Raw genomic sequence first — 27,478 nt, 5'->3', positions numbered from 1 at the left:
GCTTTTGGTGTGTGCTTTAGTGATTGCTGAGAAGCAATGTTGCCATTAGGTGGCTTTGGAGGTCACTGAGATTTGGGAAGGTTTCTTTTAAGTGCCTCAACATAAGACAATCTGCGTGTGTGGTAAGCACTGTGTGTGCAAGGGATGTAGTGTTTGTATGCAAGATTTTTGCCTCCAAGGAAGTTGTGTATTTACATCAGTTGCATACTGTGTTAGTTTCTTGATTAACTGGTTGTTTGAGAATGTGAGACAACTGTTACACTGCCTTAGGATACGCAACTCTACCAAGGTGGCCACAGAGACATCTGGAGATTGCATATCCATGTTGTCCAGTCCTGTAATAAGGCGGGCTGTTTAGATTAAGGACTGGGTTTTAACAGGGGTCTCCTTGGGTAGTTTCGGGGGTTAAGGGCAAGATGTCATATAGTGCTAGGATATGGTAGTGCTGTTAATCCTACTTTTACAAGGAAATTTTACTGTCTAGGCATTTGCTACTATACAGGGCACTGCTAACCACCACTGCCTGGCAGACAGCACTGTGCAAATTCACCTGATTTATAGTAAAGAAATAAATCTTAAAAAATGACTCCTATGCCCTCTAGCCAATAAAAGAGCACATTATGAACTTCCTGCAGTGCTTCCAATTCAGAGAGACCAGGTAAACACATTTTGCTACAAGATGGATGGTCCTGGAATTTCTTAATGTAAAGGCACAGCAAAAGCAGCTCTAAAGTGAAGATTAACCAACAAACAACTACCAAACACCTAAGTCCCTGGCTAATTCATTCATATGCATGGAGATTTGGAGCCCCACAAAACTAGAAAGGCCAACAAACAGAGAAATGACTTTGTTTGCCATAAAATTAAATAAATTGTTTTAAAAATGCTGAAAAGCAGTACTTACCAATGTATGAAGCAAGTACAGATGCAGTAAATCAAGAAAATACTTTTATCTTAGCTTGGATAGCTCTGGATACAATTGAAATACTGAAAAAGTGTTGCAGAGCTCTCTGTAGGTGGTGTGTTATGGTAATGTGAAGAAAATGGTGTTATGGTGAGCATTTAATGTGCAACTGGATTTTATATGCTGTAGTTGCTGATGTATGGTACCATGTACAGTAGATAACTTTTTGTGTTACTAGACATGATATAGGTTTTCTTTTCAAAACTGTGAAATAATATGATTATGTAATATAATTTTAATCTTTACATGTCTATTAATTTAAAAAAAATCCTTTACTATTCATTGAAAAGTACCACAGGTTCTCTCAAATCACCTGAACGTGTAGCTGTTACTTTGGCTTTCACAGCTCCCCCAGTGATCTACCTTCTTTCATCTGCTACTGCTACAGATAGCAGAGGAATCAGAAAATGTAGATTTACAGGTAAGAACATAAGGGAAAAAGCCCCTAGAGTGGGGTGCTTGGCTTGTCTGTCTGTAAAAACAATGCTTATCATATGGTTAGGGTTAAATGTACTCTGAGTAATGGGTTTCATGCAGAAACGCATGCATTTTCATTTCTGGAGCTATTGCATTTTGACCAAATATTATAAACCTGAAGCTGTATCTACTGAAAGACTTACTAATGTGATAAGGTTGATAGAAGTATTTAAGAAAAGCTGAAGCTATGAATCACAAACAATTAATGAAAGTGAAAGGTACTGATCATGATGTATCATTCAGTACCAACTATTATGACAGTAGAAGCAAACAAAAACAGACACTATAGGTTTAGAAAAAAAAGACTAAAAAGTATTACTTAATGAAGTAGCTACATCTAGCGAGTACAATCTCCAACATAGAAAGAGGCATGATATTATAAAATATTGAGGCATATATAAAATATAAATTAGAACAAAGACACAAAAATGGTTTCAGTAGTTATGGAAGAAAATTTCTTAATTAAGAAGAACTCTGGAATTTCCAATCACACTTAAATATGTGGCTAATGCATGTAAACCCAAATGAATTACTGAGGGCCAATGCTGGGTATGATATAGGTTCAGAGAAGAATATTCTTGGTAAACAACAAAGACTGAAGCAATACTGAGCTCGTACATTTTGCTATGCCCTGACTTAAGGATATGGATAATTCATATAAGACCATGACAAAAAACTTTAAGCACTTGCAGAAATTTAATGAGAAGCATTGCAGTAGGGCTTATGGGCTGTGGCAAGGCCTGTACAGTCAAGCAGTATTGTTAGAAAAATGAGTCATGCGGGAAAGGAACAGGCCTCACTATATATATAGCAAAACAAATATGAAAAGTAAATTACATAATATTTTCAAATATACAAGTCACTCTTGCAGCCATGCAGAATCCCTATAAATACTGTTTTTACTCTAAACATTCAATTTCCCTTTCATTTAACACTGTCAAAATACATATAGAGATACACAGTTGTAGTCAAAACAAATTACAGTAGTACAATTAATTAACTGTTTAGCTGTCACAGCAAATATATCTTATATGCGTATTTAGGTCACATGATAATTAACATTTTACTGTGACTTGTCTGGCCCAATGAAAAGTTACAATAATATACCATTCAGTTCCAAAATGAGTTATTCCTCATACTGTTTATTGGAGAAAGTTTCCAGTTTTCATAATGGTGGACATTATATTATCATTATGAATCTTCATTAATAATTAGTAAGACATAAATCATGTAAAATATTTAGATGTAATCCATCTTAGCATGAGCAATTAGCAAAATCTATGTAGGTATGCATTGTACTAGACATCCATCTCCAAGAATATGCTTGGTTGAACAACCTGAAGCAAACAAATTCACATTAGAGCCTTTCTTTAACAAATAACTTACCACAGTCTGGTAACCCTTCTTTTATTCTTGTTCCAAAGATTTCCTTTCCACTGGCATCCACACACCAGCATTGGCCTCCTAATTGACACTGAACTGGTTTGTAGTTCCCATTTTCATCACATGTTGGTTTAAACACATTTCTGTATTGGTTAGCTGCAAATCTCTCCTGTTCACATTTAGTTGGGCCTGTAATAAAAAAGTAAACTATAATGTTTCTTCCAGCTATAAATCAATATGTTCAGATCATAATCGGATTTAACTGAAGTAATGCTGTGCCTACAACTTTTAGTTTATCATTTCTTTGGCATGTACAAAAATTAGTTAACTAGTGTGATAAGCAAGTAGCAAGATATGACGGTATAAAATTCTAAATCGTGGTTGGAATAAGACATTAGCTCACTAGCCATATGTATCTTTCCACCTGCTGGTTTACTGGAGGTAATGCGGTAGTATGATTTGGTGTAGCAGTGCCACTTGAGACTTAACCTATCTCCACAACTATATTTTTCTCAATCTTCCTTTTTGTTTCTTATTCAGGTTTACATTTTTAGTTGCAGTATCACAAAACATGAGCACAAGTGTAATGATGGGAAAAGTGTAGTATGCATTTAAGCATGCGTGAATATTGTCAAACCTATGGATACAGTGACTGAAAACAGGATATCAAAATGGAACAGACAGGACCATAACATCCCAAATTTGCAGTCTGGCAACTGTGACAAATATAACTACCATTTAAGTCACAGACAAAATTAGCTTGTTTAATTTGTGAATACAGTCTGCAGTCCTCTGCTAATACCAAAAAAAAAAAAAAAAAAAAGGTAATGTAGGTAGAAGTTCAACTGGCTTCAGTTACAACATGAAACATCACATAGTCATAGTATCCCACTTTGCAATTAGACACAATTCCTGCTGCAGACTTGTTACTCTATTTAAAAATGAACAGCCGCCTCCCCTACACATGAGCACAAACACACACACACACACACACACACACACACACACACACACACACACACACACACACACACACACACACACACACACACACACACACACACACACATACAAACACACCACATTCTGTACTTTGGAAATAAAGCTGAGTTACTCTGACTCTCCAAGATAAAAAAGAACACAGTTACATAAAATCACCAAAATGTATTGCAGCAAAGCTTTCAGGTTTCCCCTTCCTCAGTGCTGGAAACCCGAAAGCTTTGCTGCAATAAATTTTGGTGATTTTACATAACTGTGTTCTTTTTTTATCTTGGACTTTGGATTTTGGTTATTGAACACAGTGCACCACAGTGTTTCTCTTTTACTGGCTGGATTACTCTGACTCTCCCCATTAATGCAGAAGGACTGCAAACATTGCTAAGAGAAGAAATATAGCACTGCCAGTTCAGTCATGCTCTGTCACATGCTCTGTCACAGTTTAGACTTTGAGGAACAGAGAGTGATTTAAAATATTGTGGGGCATTCCAGTTTCACTGATGAGTTACAAGAGTTGGCTTCCTACTGACTCCTTTAGATATGAGCACCCAACCCATTTTTGATGTGGACTCAAACTTAAAGGGATAAAAATAAATAATACTGCAGTCAGTTAACATATAGATCAGGGATATTTCCACTTGGTTTGTGTGTAACCTACCATTTTGAAAGGATGGATAAGAACGGACTTTAAAATTATTTTAGAATACAAAATATGTAATCTGTTGTTTAGATCCCCAAGTAAATTGAAAGTTTTTAAGAGGTGAGAGGAACAACACCTGTCATAACAAGAAATTAACTGACAGATTAGATTGGATTATGAGAAGTACACCAGTATATGAAAGTGAGTTGGCATAATCTCTTCTATGGGACCTTCAAAGACAAGAGTTTTCCCTTTCTCGCAGTGTATAACAACACTGGAATTAACTTAAAAAGATGGCTGTTTGGCACTTTGATTCTCACAGAAAAGTAACTTTCTGAATTTTGCAGAAGTATTTCATTAATAGAGTCTTTTACTTTTTAATCCAATGCTGACTTCAGGTAAAGTGCTTTTACATAGTTGCCCTACACAGGGTCAGATTATGTGCTGATAGGCTGTTGGAATTTGAGTTTAATATAAAGTTTAGTTTGTGGTCCTTTAAGAACTGTCAGTCTTACTCCATAATCTGAATACATAACTATTAGCTTTGTGCTGGATTCTCCATGGGTAAGCCCATCACATTAGTTCTGTAACTGCACAGGGATTTCTGAAAATGAACTAAAATAATTTTGCCACATAGTTAAGGACAGAAGTAAATTCCTTGAAGTTTTTGCTAACAAAAAAATAAATAAATCAGTTATATATTGCCTCATCAAATAGACTTTAATGCGCAGCAATAAAAGTATCATAGTGCATTCATGTGGTACAATTTCAAGGTTTCATTTTCACTTTTTTTCCTTCAGTCCTATTCTCATGATTGTTTCTTAACACCAAAGTGCTGTTGATAAGTGCAAATATCAAAAAATACACTATTAAATTACTGAAAGGGAAATGTCACACACACACACACACACACACACACACACACACACACACACATACACATACACATGGACGCATGCACGCACACACATTCAAACGCACACATGCACACACAAATATATATCGCACTGCACTTCTAAGCATACATCTCAAATACTAAATGCTAAAATTAAACAAAAAGAGTTGCAATAGCAGAGTATAGTTAACCAGATATCTAAATCTTGTTTTCCAGTATCCTTTAGTCAAATATGCAGAATGCAGAGTCTAAGGCATTTTCAAAACACCTTTATTGTTCTTACCAGTGAACTTTCTCCAAAATTACTTCTTCAGATCTTTTTGAGGTTATATGTTAGATGCCAGATGCTATGATTTGTGCCATTAAGGTTTTCCTTGATACATTAATTTGAACTTTTACTCTTGTTCATTACAGACTCACTGAGTTCTTTGATAAGCCACTCTGTGGGTTTTGAATAAAATGTGTTAAACTGCCTCACTAAATCTGAAGACATATTGGTAGGCAGACAGAATGCAACATGTGAGGACAAAGCATTATGTAAGTAAGGCAGTGTTATTATTCATGACAATCTCCTTCCCTTCCTGAGCAAGTTCAATTTTGTTTTTTTCAAGATGGAATATCTTTAAATATCTCAGGTCAGATTCTGGTCTTTCAGTGTGCACAGCTGCTTTGCTCTAAGGATTACCCTTGCCATGATAATCAACTGTTCCTAGAATGGAATTGTCATATTTGCTCAATGATCATTCAGTGTTCAGTTTTGTAGAGTTAAGGAAGCATCTGCATTCATAAGGACACATTTTCTGAAATTTTCTTTATTGCAGCAGTTATTACACAAATAAAGACAAATGGGTTGGTTTTCCAGAAATCTAGGTGTGAATATTTGGCTCAGGAGAGTGATATTGAGTGTTTGCTTTACATAATATTTAATACTTTTTTCTTGTACAGCATAGGCTATTTATTTATTGTTGGTGTGGTTATAGTAGGTAGCCACTTAATACAGAAAGAATCCCCAAATCATTTGCCCTTTCATGTTCTGTAGCTTCTTACAAATATGCCTAGAGATGACCTGGCTGGAATGTCTCTTGTATGAAGGACAGTGTAATGACAACTGGTCTGGAATGTCGGATATAGACAGTGCAACTAGGAAAATAAGGCTATATGTACAATGCTGTAGTCGAGACACTTCAGATGTGCACTGATTAAGGCTCAATAGTGTGCAAACACTGGTTTTGATCAATATTCTGAAGCAAGCTTAGTTCTCAGAAATAAAAAGCAGACCAATTTTCAGTTCCTTTACTACCATGTGAAAATGTTTACAAAAAGGAAAATGTTTACAAAAAGGATTCACAGTACATACAGAAAAACTGACTTGCTAAATTTTGCAGATTCCAGTTGTCAGGAAGTAAGGTAAACAACTTCCTCAGATGCTTGGAATACAATTCTGACATTTATTAACTCTGTGGCACAAACGCATGAATCCCCTGGGTGAAACCTAGAAGAGTCAGGATCAACCAGTAACTCAAGTGGTAGAGTTCATCCTCACTGTCTATTGCATTTGAGAAAAAGTGAGAGAGAGAGAGAGAGAAGAAAAAAAAAAAAAAAAAAATATATATATATATATATATATATATATATATATATATATATATATATATATATATTGTTTTTTTTTTTTAACATTTGTATCTTCTAATTTTGTCCCGTTATCACCTTTTGTATGTTTAATTGGATGTATTATGACTTTGATATGTCTATTTTATGTCTTTTCTTGGAGCTTTTCTCCCCGGGCCTTTACTGAAAATGGACATGTATCCAGCTAGACTAGCCCGGTTAACAAATGTAAAATAAATAAAATAAATAAATAAATAAAAAGAGAAGCTGAGTAGGGAAAGGAGTGAGCAGCCAGTGCTGAATGGCCCATCCTTAGGGACAGAGTCAGTCCATCAAACTACAATACCAGAACCTAATAGAAAAAAAAAGTCTCTGTGGTAGCTTTTGTGTACCATGTGCAGAAATGTACATACTCACAGGAAGGCATAGCAGGCCCTTGCATATCTATGAATGTAGAAATTAGTTGCCAAGCAGGGTGTAGGGCTCTAAACAGAATACCCTACTGCCTACATGGTTGGTGATCAACAATCTACTACACCTCATGGGAGAATGCATGGACCTATTAATTAGTAACTGTAGAAGGATATTGAGATTTCAGGTAGTGGAGAATGATAACAATATTAAAAATACAATTCCAAAATTCACCAAAACTATGGAGCAATAAACTGATATACCACCAAAACAAAACGCTCTATGCTACTCAGAAAAAAACTGTTAATAACATGTTTCCTGTTTACTCCACATTTTACCTATTTTGCCTATTTGTTCCACATTTGAAGAATCTGGGGTGACTGGAAATTGAGATCAACTGATACTATATGCTTTAGTAATGAACTGACATTTACAAGAAGTACATTCGATTGATTCACATTTGAACTATATAGGCCTCTAGAGTGTGCACTGCTGAATTATGTAACATTGGATCAAGCTGTTTGGCAGTTTAACTGTATGATTATTAGCACGCCTCTGCTGTATACTCTCATTCCCCAGTTTTGAAAGACTTGTTGCATTCATTTATTTGATTTGATTTAATTTTATTTGTCATTTGTTGACCTGGTTAGTCCCACTAGGCTTTTTCAGGGGAGAACTGAGGTAGTATTTATACTACTAGGGGAAATTTGGCCAGGACATCAGGGAACTTACCCTACTCTTGGTAGTATGGGGAAGAGATTGGATGTTACACATCCTGACTTCCTGTTCCCATTCCATGCACGGAGGTGGCCCAGAGGAACTGGGAGAAAACATGGCTGCTGAGAGGCAAAGCAACTTGGAAGTTACATGTGATAAAAATGAAGAAGAAATGCTAGAATCACTACCAGAATTGTTTTCAGGCAATGTGGGAGCAGAGAAAACATAATGGTGAGGAGATTGGGAAGGGGCTGGAACTAAATGCAGTGGTGGAAATGGGTTCAGAAGAAAATAAAAAAAAAAAAAAAAAAAAAAGACAGTTTGAAGTGGCAGAAATGGCAGAAAATTTTATTTCAATCCTCCAGTTGGGAGGGTTGTGGGATGAGTATCTGGAAGAGCTAATTAACCAAAGGGAGCTACTAAGGAGAAGACAGAGATGAAGGAAATAAAGAAAAAATATGTTGTTTGTGTGAGCAGTATAAAAGAAAAAGGTCTGGACAGATATGAGGTATGAGACAATGTTATTGCACCTCTGGGAGTAAAAGTTGAAGAGGTAAGAGCTTTCATTTTAATTAGCAAAGAGACTTTTTGTGACTTGTTTTTTGAAACTGGTCAGGCTATGGAAAATGTTTTGTGGGCCTGTGAAAAAAAGAAAACAGACTTTCCATGGTCAGGATATGTGGTGCAAGCTTTTTTCAGACAAACAAAAAAAAATAATTTTGATTCAGTTTAGAACTGAAGTGGAAGCAAAAGAACTGAGTGTATATTTGTTATCAGTATGTAAAGAAGTGTTGGACTCTACTAAAATATATGATGAATGAGGGTTATGGACTGGGGGTTGGGAACATTGCATAATTCTGAAAATGGAAAATGACAATGTAATACACATATCTAGTTTTAATGTGCATGGCAATAGAGGTTTTGTAAGACAGAGGACAACCAAAGACTTGTTATTTTTGTCGAAAAAGTGTTCATTTAATTAATGAATCTGACAAAAAAGATGTTATATATGTGGTCAGACAGGTCATAATGCAAAGAAATGTGAAGTGAAATGTATGAAATGTAGTAATACAGTACATTCATGATTAGAATATGAGGTAGAAACACAAGAAAATGAAAAAGAAAAGGAAATGAACATGAAAATGAAAAGGAAGATGAAATTATACAAGAAAAAGATTTAGAAAATGTGTTACAATAACACACAACACAACAAGAAAACACATAGAGATAGTATTCAAATTTAAGGGGAAAGACAAAGAAAAAGAAAGAGAGACAAGTGAAACAAGTGGAGAAGAGTCAGAGTGGCATATAATAAACGGAAAGACAAATTCAATAGGAAAGAGAGTTTGGGAAAGAAAAAGAAACTGAAAATATAACTGTTAAAGAAAATAAGAAAGGTAAGGGATAAGAAAATTGTTTTAATAATTGTTCTATAAAGCTGAAAATATTAGCTTTGAATCTGAACAATATGAAGACTATTAAAGGAAGAATTAGTATTTTACAACAATGTGCTGCTGTAGATGCTCAAGTAGTAGTGTTAGAAGACATTAGATTATTCGAAGAAGAAAGGGTGCAAACAGAAAAACTTTGGAATGGTATTGGTATTTGGAATATAGGCAATGAAACATGTTCAGCTATATATATATATATATATATATATATATATATATATATATATATATATATATATATATAGATTCACTTTATAAAGTTGAAACCTTAAAACAACAAAAACTCAGAAGCACAAAATTCAAATTCTCGCAGACCGGAGAGTTTGAATTTTGCACTTCTACTACACACGCACAAACACACACACACACACACACACACACACACACACACACACACACACACACACACACACACACACACACACACACAAGCTCTCTACTACATAAAAGCAGGGGGCAAGCCCCCCTGCACCCCCCATGTGAGCAGCTGTGCTCCTCACACCCCCCTACTTAAATATTCTAACTCTGAGGTCACACTACATACAAGCACACACAAAACATCACCACACAAGCTACATCCTCCTCACACACACACATCACAGTAACAAAACACACTAACACACACCACAGCCCCTACCCAAAACCCTTAACACATACCCACTTACCTGAATCCATAACCACAGCAAAACCTCAGAAGTGCGAAATTCAAAACCTCCGGTATTCAGGGTTTTGAATTTTGCGCTTCTGAGGTTTCGCTCTTTTCAGAATTCCACTTTATGAGCTCGAAATACTGAATTTTGATATTTCAGTATTTTGAACTTCTAAAGTAAATCCATATATATATATATATATATATATATATATATATATATATATATATATATATATATATATATATATATATATATATACACACACATATATAATATGTCAAGAAGATATAAAAATATCAAATATTACAATAGTAGAAGTGGGCCGAATAACAGTAGTGGATATAAGATGGAAAAAATATGTATATAGACTAATAGATTTATATGCATATGTAACAAAAACAGAAAACAATGTTTAAAAGTAGACCTAATTATGTCTGTGTTAACATAGATAATAATGGCACGTGACTTTGATTATAATTTGAGAAATAAAAAGAATATTTGTGATGTTAAAATGATTACTGAATGAAAAGTGGAAAATTAAAAATATGGGAAAATAAATACTGGATTTATAAAGAAATTAAACTAAGACATTTCTTGATAGCAGAAAGCCTAAAAATACACAAAAAGGAATCAAATATACTGGATTTTCTGATCATGTGGCAATTTGGATAATAATTAATGAAAATGAGGACTATACTAAAATACAAAAAGGTGTATAAAAAGAGTAAATGAAAAAGAGTTAGGATCAGGAGAAAGGCTGGTATGAGAGATTTTTATGAAAACTGGACAATCTGCTGGAATCAATTTAAAAAGAAATATAATAATTTTTTTAAGCATGCATAGAAGAGAAAAAAAAGAAAAAATGAAATACAAAATATTAAGTCAAACAATATTTAAAGATTTAATAGAGAAGAAAAAATCATTTTATGAAAAATAAAATAATTATGTAGAAGAAATCAGGATAACGTTTATAAATTACTATATAAGCAAAAATATTATTTACAAGGAAAAAAGAAGAAGTAACACCATCTTTATGTAAGATAGTAAAAGAAGGAAAGATAATGAGAGAATTAAAAAAACGAAGAAGGGAAACAAGTTAAAAAATAAAAGAAATATATGAAATAATTAAAGAATATGTATTAGATTTATATAGTTAAAAAGAAGTTAAAATAGGACAAATTTACAATGGGGAAATTAAATAAGAAAGATAATGAATATTTAGAGAGAAAAATAAACATAAATGATTTGAATGAGATCTTAAAAGATATCAACATTAATTCAGCTACAGGTCTGGATGGAACTGAATAAAGTATGTGTAAAAATGTATGACTGGAAAATGGTGTTTATAGAAATAATGAATGAGTGGCTCGAAAAATGAATTAAGTATAAAGAAACTTTATATTAAAGAAAAGAGATAAAGACGAAATAAAAAACTGGAGACCAGTTACACTAAATAACACAAAGTATAAAATGTTCATGAGAATAGTAACTAAAATATTACAATGTAAAATAGAAAGACTACTTGATAAAGAATTTGTTTGGGAGAAAAGTAAAGGGAAGTTAAGACCTATTGTGGATAGTAAGGGAAGTAATTGATGATATTATTAACAAAAAGGTAGAAACAAAAATCATGATATGGGATGTTAGTAAGGTATATGATAATATTCAGCATAAAGCAGTATGGGGTACTTTACGAGCATATAACATAAGTGAAAAAATATTACAAGTAATTAAATCAATACATGAAAATAATTATGTGAGATTGAATGTAAACTGTTGGATTAGGGATAATTTGAAAATAGAGAGTGGTATAAAACAAGGATGTCATGCAGCATGATCTTTGCTATAATCATGACCACAGTAGTAATGGAAATTAATAAAAAGTCAAATGAGGGAGGATATAAAATAATGGAGGAAATATAGTTGCCAATAATGTATACTTATGCTAATGATATTGTAGTAATAGCAAAAAATAAAGGTTGGATGAAAGAAAATTTATGAAAAATTAAGTACACAGTTGAAGGAGAGTGGTTTAAGTATAAATAAAGAGAAAAGTAAAGGATTTGGGTATGAAGGCATTATAGGAGGTGTGGGATATAATTAGAAAAGTATAGATGTTTAAGGAATAATGAGTAGAATTACAGAATACAGACATGAACAATGGGATAAAATTATTAAGGGAATTAAAGACATGATTACATTCTGGAACACATATAGGTTTTCATAAAAAGAAAGTACATTTAATAAACACCATAATAATAGGTAAATAGTTTATATAGCAAAAGTTTATATGAAGCCAATAAAATATGAGAAAGAAATTATGCAGATTTTTTTTTTTCATTTATTTGGGGGTCAAGATTGAACCCGGTTAAGAGGGGAATTTTGTATATGAAAGATGAACAAGGGGGATTGGTGCTGATAAATCTGATTGTACATGCAGCCTCTTAAAGTATGTATAAATTACTAAAAGGAATAATGAAAAATAATAAAGATTTGATAGAAACAATAATGTATTGTAACTATAGAGAAATTTGGTAAGAAATAGAAATGAAAAAAGTACAAGTGTTATTAATGAAGAAATGAAAGAATTTTACAGTAAAATTGTATTGTGGAAATTAAAAAAGAATGTGATTGAAAAGAATAGAAAAGAATTGTATGTTAACATCATGAGATCTTTTTATTTGGTGGATCCATGGAAAGAGAACTAGACAAGAAGAAAGCAATAATGACAAGATACACAAATTATAAAAAAGTTAAGAATGTCATGATTTTTTGTGGAGATTGTCCACAGAAAAATTATCAGTGAGGGCAAATATGTCATTAAACAGAAAGCATGATATAATATGTAATAAATATAAAGAATTGGAAAGTACAGAACATTTTTTTAAATGTGAGAGAATTCAAAAACTGTGGAAAGAAGTATGTAAACATGACGATTAAAATTTATTTAAATTTTGAAATGTTAAACATGGACATGATAGAGTATGGGTTTTATGGGACTAGATCCCAGAATGAAGCAAAGAAAATGGACAGAATCATGTTTAATGGAAAATGTAATATTCAGTAGAAAATGGAACTTAACAAAAATACTGGAAAAAATGTGGTTGTGGGTCAAAGTGTGAGGGGGAGATACTTAAAATGTGAATTTCAATGTATTGTATGATGTTAAAATATGTAAATATTGTAAATATGTAAAAATATGTAAAAAAATATGAATTCTTTATATGTATACAAATAAAAAACCCTACTCTTTGTGATAGGTAACATGGGATATTTTCCATCCACCTGAGCTAGCACTTACTCAAGTAGATGGGGCCTCAATTTGTCATTTCATCCAAATTTGTTTCATTAGAACCTGGGACATCTGAAGTACAAGAATGTGCTCATGTTAATCCTTCTTGAAAACTGGGTGCCACGGACACCAAATCATTGCTTCCCTGCTTACTAAGCACTTTTTTTAACCTAAATGGTTCATATTTTCTCCTAAACAGTAAGCTAAAAATAAGCACACGTTTTGCTTGTGATGTTCAGGATTCTCTTTCATCTGGGGCTTTACATCACTCCTAAGCCAGAGGTTGTAATATGGGCTACATAAGAATAAGAAAAGCAAAATGTCTTTCATTTTTTTATATATACAGAAAAGAATACCACAGATTCAGTGACACAACCTGCCTCAGGTCAGCTTCCATCTTTTGACTCCAGCCACTTTTAAATATATTATTTTCATAATGGGATATCTGAGCTTTTGCAGGTTATTAATCCACAGCCCAAGCACAAGTCAAAAGCAAATGTAAAATGTGAGTAATATGGAAACATACAAAGAATGCATCCATCACAGAGAATAAGATAATAAGGTGAGATGATATAAAGTGAAAAGATAGCTTCCAAAGATCAGAACAAGGCCAATATTTGGCATACCAGTGAAGTGTTGAGTTTAACAAATATGAAATGATTGCTTAAGTGATTCTACAGCTGCATTTAATTGTCAGAACTACTACATTATGTTATAAATCCAACTAATGCAGTGATTTGTTGATTTTGAGAAACCAGACATTCATAATATTGGAGCTAGGAGGAGGAAGTCCTGCCATCTCTTTTACTCTACTGTGGTTCTGATCCATTTATCCATACCCTTTGAAAATGAAATTTGTCATCACAAATGATCAGTCCAGTTCTTTCTTTGTGTCCCAAGAACTAGTGGGTATACCAGTGGGTGAGCTGTCATGTAGTGAAAACACAGGTTTTAACAGCAGAAAAGTACCATTTGGTTCCCCCTAACCCTTACCCTCACTCTATTAGATGAGATGCATGATGCAGTTAATCAACATTTCAGCTTCTCCACCTCCATCCTGTAAGAACTTCTTTAAAACTATTCAGTCATCCATTCATTCATTTTCTAATCCACTTGTTCTGGTAAGGGTTGCAATGATAGGAAGTAGACCAAGGCAGACCAGAATCCCTTACCTCCAGTACTATCATCCAACTTATCACGTGCACCCCCCCCCCCAGGTATTCCCAAGAAATGTAAAAGATATAATCCCTCCAGCATGTCCTAGGACTGCATCCTGGGCCTCCTCCCATTTAGTCATGTGCAATAGTAGTACTGTCATGCTAACTGATAAAGAGCATTGTTTCAGTTTTCCAGTTCCAATTCTTCATTACTTCCTGCTCCTGGTACTGTTTCTTAATAGTCCAACTCCATTGCTCCCCCCAGAAATAATAATAATAATAAATAACAATTAAGAAGAAGGTCATGGTGTCAAAAACATTATATCACTTTATTCATTTTTTTAGCATTCCTTAAAGTTTACATATATTTCTTAGAGAAGAATCATGGTAGGGTTTATGATCTGCATTAAAAGGTACATTTTTGCATGGCAAAAGTGTGTATTTGTATATTCTTTGCTACAGTTAAGTGATAAATGCTACATAACATCTATAGCAATTCTAATTTTTGAGGAATTATTCATTATAATGATACAACAAAATACATTGTGAAAGAACAGTATTTATTGACTGATTGAATGGCTTACTGACTGATGTTTCTTACCTGGGGTATGGACTAATCATAAAATGACCAATTTCAACCACAGCCTAACTTTTGTACCGAATAAAGAAACATATATTTATATAGAATTAAGAACATTTCAAGTTAAACAGTGAGATAAATAGCAAAAATAAATCATACAAATGAAAGTAGTAGGTGAGGTCATGGTGGAGTGAAGCATAAGTATAGGTTCATAGGTAAGTACTAGGCTATTAGCCCTATGGCCTATATAAGCCTAGCCAAAAAGGTACCCTGGCTTTCGCCACCCAAGAAAATTATTCTCCTGTGCCCCTGTTGAGCAGAGCCACAGAAGTGATCCCTGGGGTGAATTTCCTATTTCCCATCCAATCATCTGACTTTTCTTGAAGAGTGCTAATGAGGAGCTCTGTTCGACATAGATAGGTAGTCTGCCCAGAGCATGGGAAGTCTCTGGGACAGGAATCTATCCCTCCAGCATGTTCTGTTTATTGTGGTGACAAGGTTTACATCCCTAGAGCATGTAGCTCAGAGGGATTGGGATTTCTTTAAGTGGAGCATGTCCAACAGCTCTGGGTTTGACATAACTTTGTATGTTAGGCAGAGATCGCCTCTGAGTAGGCGATATGCGACAGAGTAAAGCTGGAGTTTTTTGAGACGGTCTGCGTAGGGCATCTGTTTGAGGCCAGTAATCCTCTTTGTAAGGTATTTCTGTAGCCTTTCCAGTTGTTGTAGATGTCTTGTGAGGTGCATACCAAAAGGGGTATTGTACTCTATAATGGGTCTAATGAGTGATGAGTAGAGGGCAACAATGACCTCTTTTTTTCTGGATGAGAAACCTTTTGTGATGAGGTGAGCCACGTAGAAGGATTTCCTGACCACTGTGGCAATGTGATTATCAAAGGAGAGAGTACTTTCCACCTGTGTCCCAAGATCTCTTATCACACTTTCAGCGTTAAGTAGACTACCACTTATGTGGTAGTTCATGGGTACAGAGTTTTTACCAAAGGGGATGACAGTACACATTTTGGTATTGAGCTTCAGGCCATGGCTTTGACACCAGGCATCTGTCTCAGTGAGGCCCTTTTGTAGTATGTCTACATCATTAGGAGTTTCGATTATGGCTCCTAGTTTGCAGTCATCTGCAAACTTTTGTTAGCCAAAGACCTTCTGTCTTAGCCTGTACTTCAGAGAAGTAGATACCAAAAAGAAGAGGACCCAGGACTGAACCCTGTGGTACTCCACTTGTCACTGGTCTGAAGTCAGATTTGGAGCCTGCTACTTTCACAGTGTGGGTTCTGTTCATGAGCCAGTTGGCAACCCATCTTGTGACATAGGGATTTATACCTAGTTTAGTGAGCTTATCTATAATTCCAGAGTGGGGGATGGTGTTGAAAGCCTTGGTGAGATCTAGATAAGCTGTGTGAACCACCTTACCCTCATCTATGGCTTTGGTGACTGCTTCATAGAAGTGAATCAGGTTTAGAAGACATGATCTGCCTTTTACAAACCCAAACTGGGTAGGGTCCAGAGTTTGGAGATTACCAATGTCTTTGTTTATGAGTTCCATGATGGCCTTGCAGACCAGGCTCATCAGGCTAATGGGGCGGTAGTTCCCGGAGTCCGTTACGGCTCCCCCTTTGTGGAGTGGGATAACTGTTGCGGTGCGCCATTCAGTGGGCACAAAGCCTGAGGTGAGGCTATGATTGAACATGGTACTTAGGTAGGGTGCCAGTTCATTCTGTAGTTCATGTAGAACGCAGCCTGGGATATTGTCAGGTCCCATGGATGCTGTGTTCTTGGCTTTGGAGAGTGTGTTTTTTACCTGTGCAGCCATGATTACAGGAACTTTGCATTCTTCTGGTATAGAGATGGGCCCTCTTGGGGGTGAGAGGGGGGTAAAGTTAGCAATTAATCTATCTGCCAGGATGTTGGCAATATCAGTTGGTTCTGTATATTTAGTGCCATTGTGCTGTAACTCACAGCAGATCTGAGTGTTGCCATTGAGATTATTGACATAGCTATAGAATGCTTTGTGGTTGTCTTTAGAGTCAGTGGCAATTTTGTTTTCATAACTAGCTTTGGAGGATTTTATGAGGGATCTCAGCTTCTTACTGAGGTTGACCAGGGAGTTCCTCCAGTCATGGGATTTTACTCTTTTTTGCAACAGTTTCTTTCTTCTGTTGTAGAGTTTGTTTATGACAGGGGACCACCAGATTGGCTTCCTTTTTTGGAGGATAGTATCTTGGTTCTATTAGGGATAACATGATCCTTGCCCTCGTGTAAGTGCTTATAAAGTGCATTTGTGTAGGATTCAGCAGTCGTACCTCTATTGTCCATCTACATGGGTGTCATGAAGTTTGCCACTTCTGTCTTAAGAAGTGTGAAGTTGGCTTTGGAGAAGTTTTTTATGGTGGTTTCCCTAATTGGGGGTGGGGCGGGATGTAGATGTCTAGGGTGATTATCTTGTGGTCAGATCTGACCAACGAGGAATTGACCTCTGGTATGGAGCACCGGTTGCCCATGTTGATAATAACCAGGTCTAGGATATTGCTGCCCCTGATGGGGGTGTAGATAAGCTGATCCAAGGCACTGGAATTTATGAATTTCAGAAAACATTGAGCAAAAGAGTTGGTACATAAGTAGTTTTCCCAGTTAATGGTGGGTAGTTGAAATAGCCCATTATTAGGGTGTTGGGTTGTACCCTAATACTTTCCACTGTATCAAGAAATGAGGAGTGGGAATCCTGGGGCATGGTGGGGGGGTCTGTAGCAAGCAACAATTTGGATTGCAGTCTTGCCCAGAGTTAGTTGCACTTGGATAATCTCATATGTATGTGCAGTTTACCCTACTACTGCTGCTAAACATCATGCAGGACCTTTGCTCCATATTTTATTTTCTTTGCCTATTTTTTAACTTTATATCTCCTTTTTTATATTTGACATCAATGGTAATATTTCCAAATGATCAGGGATAGTTATCTTCATCACTGACAGCATTTTAAGGGAAACTACAGTATGCTATTGCAGTTACTGTACACTATTGAAGACAAAGCTATACCTATCAGGTTCTCTGAAAGAAGTGATCAACTCAAAAGCTTAACACACATTCTGTGAATGTTTACATGTAAAAAAGTTGAACTGTAGCAGTACTAGTTAAAGAGGCATGGTCAATAAAAAGAGAAAATATCAGACAGATATTATATTTCTCACCATTAACTATTTCCTTTTCATTTTCAAACATTGCCTATGGCTACTTAAACACTGCTCACACTATGAATGTTTGTTTTTTTGTTCTGTGTAGAATTATGCAATGTTTATTTTTATTAAATAATTGTTTAGGATCTAGAATGCCCAGCACTGAGAATGAGATTGTCATGTGAATTGGTGGAAAGGTAACTAAAGCTATCAAAATCAGGTCAGTTTATATTTCTGAAAGTAAACTGAAATGGTAAGGCAACATTGCCATGGTGAAATAATGACATTGCAAAGCAATCTTTCATTCATTCTAGACCTAGAGACTATAAAACTATCGCACATTCATAGTGCAATATTGTTACTAAGTAATATAATGATAAAAGCGTAGCAACATTTCTTTGCGTAAATGTCCTATTCAGTGCCTTCACTAAACATTGCAGTTAATACCACATAAAGGTAGAAAAGTGAAAAATTGCATCATGATAGAAAAAATATATTGTCCAACATTCAAAAACCTTTTTGACATAACATTCAAAATGTTTTGAATGTATTTAATAATTGCTGCCTTGATTTCTTTTTTTATTTTTTATTTGGTTTTGAAACAATAAATAAACAGATCAATTATAAAACAAACAAATAACTATTTACATAGGTCCACAGATGATCAATACATCAAAGTTATGTATGAGAATTTAAACTAAAATTCAGCTGTTTGCTGATGACATCCTACTGACATTAAATTACAATGATAATTCTCTATCTGCAGTTTTCTTAGCAATGCATGCATTTCAAAGAAAAGCTGGTTTAACATTTAGAGATGGCAAAACAAAAATCCTATCTATAAATACAAATAAGAATATAATCAAAAATAAATTCATTACATATATTGTCAAAGAAAAGAAAATTAACTATTTAGGAATAATTATAACATATAACATTAAATATATAATAAATTATAATTCTACTAACAGTATAAACAAGATAAAGAATCTAATAGACAAATGGAATAAATTTTTCTTCATGATGGAAGAGAGGTTATTTATAATCAAAATGATTATCTTACCAAAAGTCGTATACATTATGCAATCACTAACATTAGCCCACCCCACAAAAATTGTATTAAAGAATTTAACAGTTTAATTTTGAGATTTCTCTGGTATCCCAATAATCCAAGAATTGCTTTAAACCATCATATGAGAGACTGTGCAGCAGGAGGGATGGAGTTACCAGATCTAGAATTATATTAATTATCATCAATTATAGAAGCAATATATCTTTATATTAATAACACTTACACAGCTAGGTGGAAAGAGTTTTTTTAGGAAATATTTTTATAAACTCTAAACATAATAGATTTTCTAATAAATATCTCATACTAAATAACAGTCTACATTGGTTATTAAGGGATTACCTTATAGGAAAAAGTCACCAAACAAGAAACTCCCATTTAATTTCTATTATATTAAACAGTTTTAAAAATGTATATATAGAAATCTGACATATAAAGCATGGCTCTTTCTTATATTGCCTATGGCATATACCCAAAATAACATCTCCACCTCAAAGTTAGAAACAATGATCACATTTAAAGAGAAAAAAATCTCTTTCAATTAATGAATGATAAAAAGCTCCATTCTGTTGATTATATTAAGAACAAATATAATTTAGATAAAGACATGTGGCTAAATGTACAATCTTGCAGACACCATATAGAAGGGTGAATTAAGTTAAGGCAACCAAGGATAAGAGATCATATCCTAAAATTAATTGAATATCTAATATTCTTAATCCAACAAAACACATTGGGACAGAGTCTCTTATTCAAATTATATAGACTTGTGAGGAGAGAAACAAAATGTTGCAATGACAATTATTAGAACTGTTTTGCCCAAATTAATAATAGACCTCCAAGTGAAGAAGATAAAAAATGAATTCTAATATCTTCTAAACATACAACTTCATCTCTTAGATGGGATCTCTTACTTGAATATTTTTGCATAGAGCTTTTTTTTCACACCACTTAAAACTGAATTAATGTTCAAGCAAAAACAAGTTTGTTGGAGATGTAAACAAGAACTTAAATCAGATTGGCAACACATGTTTTTTGACTGTACTGTTTTAACACCTTTTTGGAATAATGTTAATCTCTTTTTACAGCTTTTTTTGGAGATAGATTTGTTTTACCTAGATCACTAATTCTTTTTAACAGTCCTATTCATAAAAGCCTTTTGGCTTTTCCCAGTTAGGGGTCGCCACAGCAGATCACCAGTCCACTAATGATTTAAAGTGGATTTTTGCGGTGTCAAGTTGCCAACATGGCACCCAACCTTCAAAGGAGGCAAAATGACATATGCATGCAGCTACCTGCATGTCTTTAAAGTTCACTCGAACATGGGGAGGACATGCAGACTCCACATAGAAGGTGGTTCAGCTGAGAATCAAACTGGAGAACCTCTTGCTATGATGTAACAACGCTAACTGCTGGACCACCGTGGCCATCTCCTATTCATATATGTGTTAAAAAATGAATATCGCATTTTGTGGTCTGTATTATCTATAGCAAGAAATGTTATAACTCAGAATTGGAAGAACAAATCTACACCCTTATTCAGAGAATTTATAAATATTGCAACTAAAATCTGTAACCTGGAAATCATTACAATTAAGTCAAGAACAACCAGGATTGCCTCTTGCTACAATGCATGGACAAAACTTAGAGATCTGCTTAACAAGCAAAAATAACTGCATTTTAGATTTAACGTAATGTATAATAACCTGAATGACTTGATGGTTAATAGACACTCCTGTAAATAGTTGTTTTTTCTTTTGTGTGATGTTTAGTTGAAATCCTTTCATTTATTATGTTCAGAAATTTCTGTACATATTGTTTGGATTATTTTATCATAGGAACATAACACATTACTAGGCTATTGGCCTTGAGGCCCTTATAAGCCTAGCTGAGAGTTTACCCCATGCATAGACAAATTAGCACCCGATGCCCCTGTCCAGCAGGGACATAGGTGGAATCCCAGGGATGTATTTTCTATTTTCCATCCATCAAATTAAAAATCCAATAAAAACGTTTTAGAAAAAGTTATATATATCAACAATTAATATTTTTCAAACAAGTCTTTCAGTTTAAGCCAAGATTTATATAAATGTGTAATATTAGAAGTTCTCCTCTTTATAGCATGCAGTTCACTACTGCAAACAATTTTTGCCATACTAATAAATTCAACACAAGAGGGAGCAAACTTACTTTTCCAATTTTTTGTAATTACTTTTCTAGCTATTGCAAGAATAGACCAAAGAAGAAACACTTGTTTTTTTGGAATTATCTCGGAAAACAGCACATTAAATAAAACTAAAGCTATAGAAATATTACATATATCTGATCATAGAGCTTGAATGAACTTATTTTTTTCCAGAAAGGAGAGATGATTTCATATCCATATACCATATGTGTACAATCAGTTATTATTGCAGAATCACATCTCCACCTTTTAATTCTATTTGATTTATGCATAATTGTAATTTTGTTAGGAGTAACAAAAGCTCTGTGTAAAAATTTCCAAGTGGAAATTTTCCAATATAATGTAGATTTAGTTTTGCTCTAGATTTTAATATGATTTTCTTATATTCTTCAGAGAAGTCTTCATTATTAATTTTTGAAAAGTAGTTCCAACTGAAATTGTCTAAATATGAGAAATCTAACTTAAGAATTTTATAAATTTCTGACAAATACAATTTATTTTTCATTGTATTATTATTGATATTTATTAAGAATTCCAATAATTTGGGGAATGATTTCTTATCAAGGTTAAATATCTAATTAAGCTCTGTGTTCATAAAGTCTCTAATTTTTTTTTTGTGTGTGTGTGTTTGTGTGTACGTGTGTGTGTTTGTGTGTGTGTGTGTGTGTGTGTGTGTGTGTGTGTGTGTGTGTCTCTGTGTGTGTGTGCGTCTGTGTGTGTGTGTGTGTGTGTGTGTGTGTGTGTGTGTGTGTGTGTGTGTGTGTGTGTGTATCAGTACTGTTTAAGAATTGATACTAATAAACTAAGTTACTTTGCTGTTTCAATACCAGTATTTTATTGAAGTTATGAGTTCCTAAGCAGCCATTTGTACATGCAATTGGAAACAGAGAAGTTATTAAGTCCTTAATACAATGATTAGAATATGTGAACTTTTGGAAAAAGGAAATAATGTTATTTAAATAGGGAATTTGAAAAGATGGTGCAATTTACATAAAAATCTTTTAATAACCAAATAAAACTATTAGGGACTGTTTATGACTGGTTGTGATATAGGTATTATTTATTAATAATATTTATTGATGTATTTGTTTCCATGTTGAATCATAAGATGAATTTATACATGCTACAGCTTTTGCAATTGTTGAAGAAGCATACAACTGAATATCAGTTAATCCTATTTCACCATTATCCCAACCTTTTCTGTACCAATCAAAGGAAATTAAGTAGAATATTATTTTGTCTTCTTCATCAATTTTTTTTTTGATGGAGATAGTACTAAAGATTCTAAGACAAACAATATTTTAGGGAGAATTACCATCTTGCATTTGCAAGGTTTTTGTGTTAGTATACAGCTCAGCAAGCTCCTGACTGGTGCCCTGCAGAGTTCTACAGCAGCAGAGAGACAAAAGAGAGACTTTGGAGTGATTAAGTATAATTTTTCTGCATTTTCTTGCTGTCTTTAGCTAATTCCACCTAAAACGCCGATTTTCTAGAGTTTCTGTGATTTAAAAAGCTTGATTCAGCTACATATTGGAATTATTTTACTGCCTGCACTTTAACAAAGTTGTTTTTGTGTTTAAATTACCTGTTTAACTGTTGTAGGCTACACACTCAAGTGTGATAGCCATTTCTGTGCATTTAAAGTGTTTTTTTTATTGTATCTGCTTTAATTTCTGAAAAAAAAACAAAAAAACAAAAAAGAATACTTGTTTTCCCACCTTTCTAAGCTAGTATAGTCCAGTTTTCAGGTTAGCGCTGAATTCAGTGCTGTGTTACAAGCTTCTGTGTTTGCCCATACCTTACTTGGATAGAAGGAAGTTTCTCTGTTCACTGTGAGAGATGGAGCTTTGAGCAGCCTATCTGTCCCTGGTTTCAGCCCAGAAATTAGTAGTTTATTGGACATTTTGGGCTAATTTCTATCTCTTTCATTTATTCATTTTGCTGCTATAAAACCCACATTTGCGCTGTTTTGTGCACTGGGCAGTGCTGGTTAGCTAAGGTATAACTATTCCCAGCTCCACAAAGTCTACTCTTCAATTTTTCCCTTGGAACTAGACAAACTTTCAACTTAAGCACTCAAACCATTCACTTCTCATACTGGCACTTGCTCAAAACTCATAGCAAGCACTAATAAACCTTAGCACTAGATCCCCCCTATACTGTAGAGAAGGACAAGGGTCTCTATTTGACCTTACCAGCCAATCAGTAAAACAGTTCACTGTACCTATCCAGGCATGCCCAAAGGACAGTTTCAGGTGTACTCTCTGGTCCAACTGGTGAATCTGGGCATTTTGAGGCAATGTTACAATTGCCTCATGTACACAGACATCCCTCTCCTCCTTCCACCAAACACTAATACATGCAAGAGATGCAATTCTACAGCCAAACTGGAGGCTAACCTCTCTCAACCCAAGACTGGACCAGGCAGTCAGGAGGAGAAGGGAATTACTTGCTTCACACCACCAGTCTCACATAGACCTATGAAACCAACACTGGCAAAAAACACACATAAATACACGAAAACATACTCAGAGGCTCTAAATAAAAATCTGCAAAAGCAACAGAGACCTCCAAAGCAAACATCCAAGCAACCTCCACCCCCTAACACAAACCATGAAACACATAATTCACAAAACCAGTGTGCCACACAATCACAGCCCTTAAGGCAAAACAACATACCCAACACACTTGTAATAGGTGACTCTATAGTCATGCACACTGACATCCCACTCACTAGGCTGAACAAGGAGAAGGTTACTGTTAGCTGCTGTCAGGTGCTGTCAGGTGCCAGGATCCGCCACATAACACAAGCACTCAGGTCACTCCAGAACAAGTACAAATATGACTCTGTCATTGTCCATGTTGGTGTGAATGACCTGAGCCATACCTCCCTGGACTACATGAAAAGAGACATGGAGGAGCTCTCTGATCATGTAGCTCAGGCTGGTATGACCCTGACCCTGAGTAGCATCCTGCCCTCACCAAGAATGATACCATGGTATAGAGAAAAAAATTATCAATTGCAACAATTGGCAAAGCTTCTGGTGTCATTCAAAAGGGATCCAGTGTCTGTCAGCCTGGGATGACATGCTCGACAAGTCACACTGCTTTGCTAGAGATGGCTTGCACCTGTCACCCTTAGGCTTTTGAATACTGGACAAGGCTCTTGCCACCCCCATAGTGCCTTTTTTAGGCAAGGCTCAAAAGACAAAGCCCACTACCGTAAATAGCACAAGTAACAAAAAACTGAGGGTAATGCTACTTAATGCCAGAAGTCTAAACCTCAAAATGCATGCACTCGAGGCACTCCTCAGTATGGAGAAAATCGATATATGTGCAGTAACAGAAACCTGGTTTAAGGCTCCAGAGAGCACCCCAGCACTACCAGGCTACAACTCATACCATACATTTCGGACACAAAACCTGGACTGAAATACAAAAGGCGGGGGAGTGTCCATATTCATCAAGAATACCCACACCTCCAGGTTAGTGGCACAGAATGATGCTTCAGAGATCATCCACATGCAACTAACAATGGGTAAAACTCCTATTCAAATTATAGCATGCTACAGATCACCCACCATGTCCCAGGACCCCCACTCTGCATTCCTGGAAACACTGGGAAACATAAAGGTCCTGCCAAACACCCTGATATTGGGTGATTTCATTTACCCAAACATTAACTGGGAGAATTACTCAAGTACAAACTTCCTTGTTCAACATTTCCTAGAATTTATAAACTCAAATGCCCTGGATCAACTGGTCAACACCCCCACCAAAGGTGACAACATATTGGACCTGGTCATCACAACATGGGCAGCCGGTGTTTCACACCGGAGGCCAACCCCTCGCTGGTTAGATCTGACCATAAACTAATCACTCTGGATATCCACATTCCACCACCACCCCCAGTCAAAGAAACCACCATGAAAAACTTTTCAAAAGCAAACTTCATGTTACTTAAGACTGAGGTGGGAAGTTTCAAAGGCCCCATGCTAAAGGATATCGCTGTCCAAGCTGCAAAATCCTTTACTAATGCACTCTACGGGCATCTACAAGAATGCATGGATTGTGCTATCCCATACAAAACCAAGACTCACTCCTCCAAGAAAAGGAAACCAGTCTGGTGGACCCCTGCCATAAAAAAGCTATACAATAGAAGGAGGAAACTAGTACAGAAAAGAGTACAATCCCAAGAAGGGAAGACATCCCTGATCAGTATCAGCAAGAAACTACGTTCCCTCATAAAATCATCCAAGGCTAGCTTTGAAAGAAAAATTGCCATGGACTCCAAAGTTAACCACAAGGCATTCTTTAGCTATGTCAAGAATCTAAGTGGCAATTCTCAGATCTGTTTGGAGTTAGTGCAGAATGGCACAAAATATACTGAACCGACCAATATAGCCAACATCCTGGCAGACAGGTTCAGTGCAAACTTCACCCCCCTCTCACCCCCCAAAAGGGCCCATAACTATACCAGAAGAATGTAGTGCCCCTGAAATCACAGACACTCAGGTTAAAACAGCCCTCTCCAAAGCCAAAAACACAGCATCAATGGGACTGGATGGTGTCCCAGGCTGCGTCCTACATGAGCTGAAAGATGAACTAACCCCTTACCTAAACACACTGTTTAAACTCAGCCTCTCCACCAGGCTACATGCCCACAGAGTGGCGCACAGCAACGGTTATTCCACTCCACAAAGGTGGAGCCACAATGGACCCTGGGAACTATTGCCCTATAAGCCTGACTAGCTTGGTCTGCAAAGCTATGGAGCACATCATTATGGATCTCATTAACAGAGACATTGGAAAACTCCAAACACTGGACCCTACCCAGTTCGGCTTTGTTAAGGGTAGATCATGCCTCCTAAAACTGGTGGGCTTCTTTGAGACAGTTACCAAGGCTATAGATGAGGGAAAGGTGGTCCACACAGCTTACCTAGACCTTGCAAAGGCCTTCAACACCATTCCCCAGTCAGGTATTATAGACAAGCTCGCCAGCCTGAACATAACCCCCTACATCACGAGATGGGTTGTCAACTGGCTCACGGACAGAACCCACATGGTAAGAATTGCAGGAGCTAGGTCTGACTCTAAACTGGTTCCAAGTGGCATTCCCCAGGTTTCAGTCCTAGGACCCCTCCTGTTTGGCATATACTTCTCAGAGGTACAGGCAAGCACAGGAGGACTATGGCTGACTAAGTTCACAGATGACTGCAAACTAGGAGCTATAATTGACTCTCCGGCTGACACAGACATCCTCCAAAAGGGTCTCACTGAAACAGATACCTGGTGCCAAAATCATGGCCTCAAGCTAAATGCCAAAAAGTGCATAGTCATCCCCTTTGTAAAAAACAAAGTACCCACAAACTACCACACAGGTGGTAGCCCCCTAAATATGGAAGACGTAATAAGGGATCTGGGGACCCAAGTAGACAGTAACCTCTCCTTTGATAATCACATTGCCAAAGTGGTTAGAAAATCCTTCTATGTGGCCCACCTAATCACAAAAGGGTTTGCATCCAGATCAAAAGAGGTCATTGGCCCCCTCTATGCATCACTCATCAGACCCATCATAGAGTACAATGCCCCATTTGGGGTGTACCTTACAAGACACCTGCAACAACTGGAAAGACCACAGAAGTACCTCACCAAGAGGATCACTGGCCTCAAGCAGATGCCCTATGCAGCTCGACTGAAGAAACTCCAGCTGTACTCGGTTGCATACCGCCTACTCAGAGGTGATCTCTGCCTGACATACAAGGCCATGTCCAACCCAGAATTGATGGACATGCTTCACCTAAAG

The 27,478-nt window shown here is 35.8% G+C and overlaps 1 protein-coding gene across 1 annotated transcript in view; it reads right to left on the bottom strand.

The window, feature by feature from the left end:
- TG (thyroglobulin) overlaps window positions 1-27,478 on the bottom strand; it is a 2,464,750-nt gene that overhangs the window by 2,265,899 nt on the left and 171,373 nt on the right. Inside the window, exon 8 of the mRNA XM_044066937.1 lies at window positions 2,828-3,013. Within this exon, the coding sequence (XP_043922872.1) occupies window positions 2,828-3,013 (186 nt within the window). The remainder of the gene's footprint in view (window positions 1-2,827; window positions 3,014-27,478) is intronic.

Source organism: Protopterus annectens, chromosome 3.part1, assembly GCF_019279795.1.
Source record: "Protopterus annectens isolate FY-2018-M chromosome 3.part1, PAN1.0, whole genome shotgun sequence".
In the NCBI taxonomy this organism is placed as follows: domain Eukaryota; kingdom Metazoa; phylum Chordata; order Ceratodontiformes; family Protopteridae; genus Protopterus; species Protopterus annectens.
Note: the sequence above shows the minus strand (reverse complement) of the source record. Positions and strands in the feature narration are given on the sequence as shown.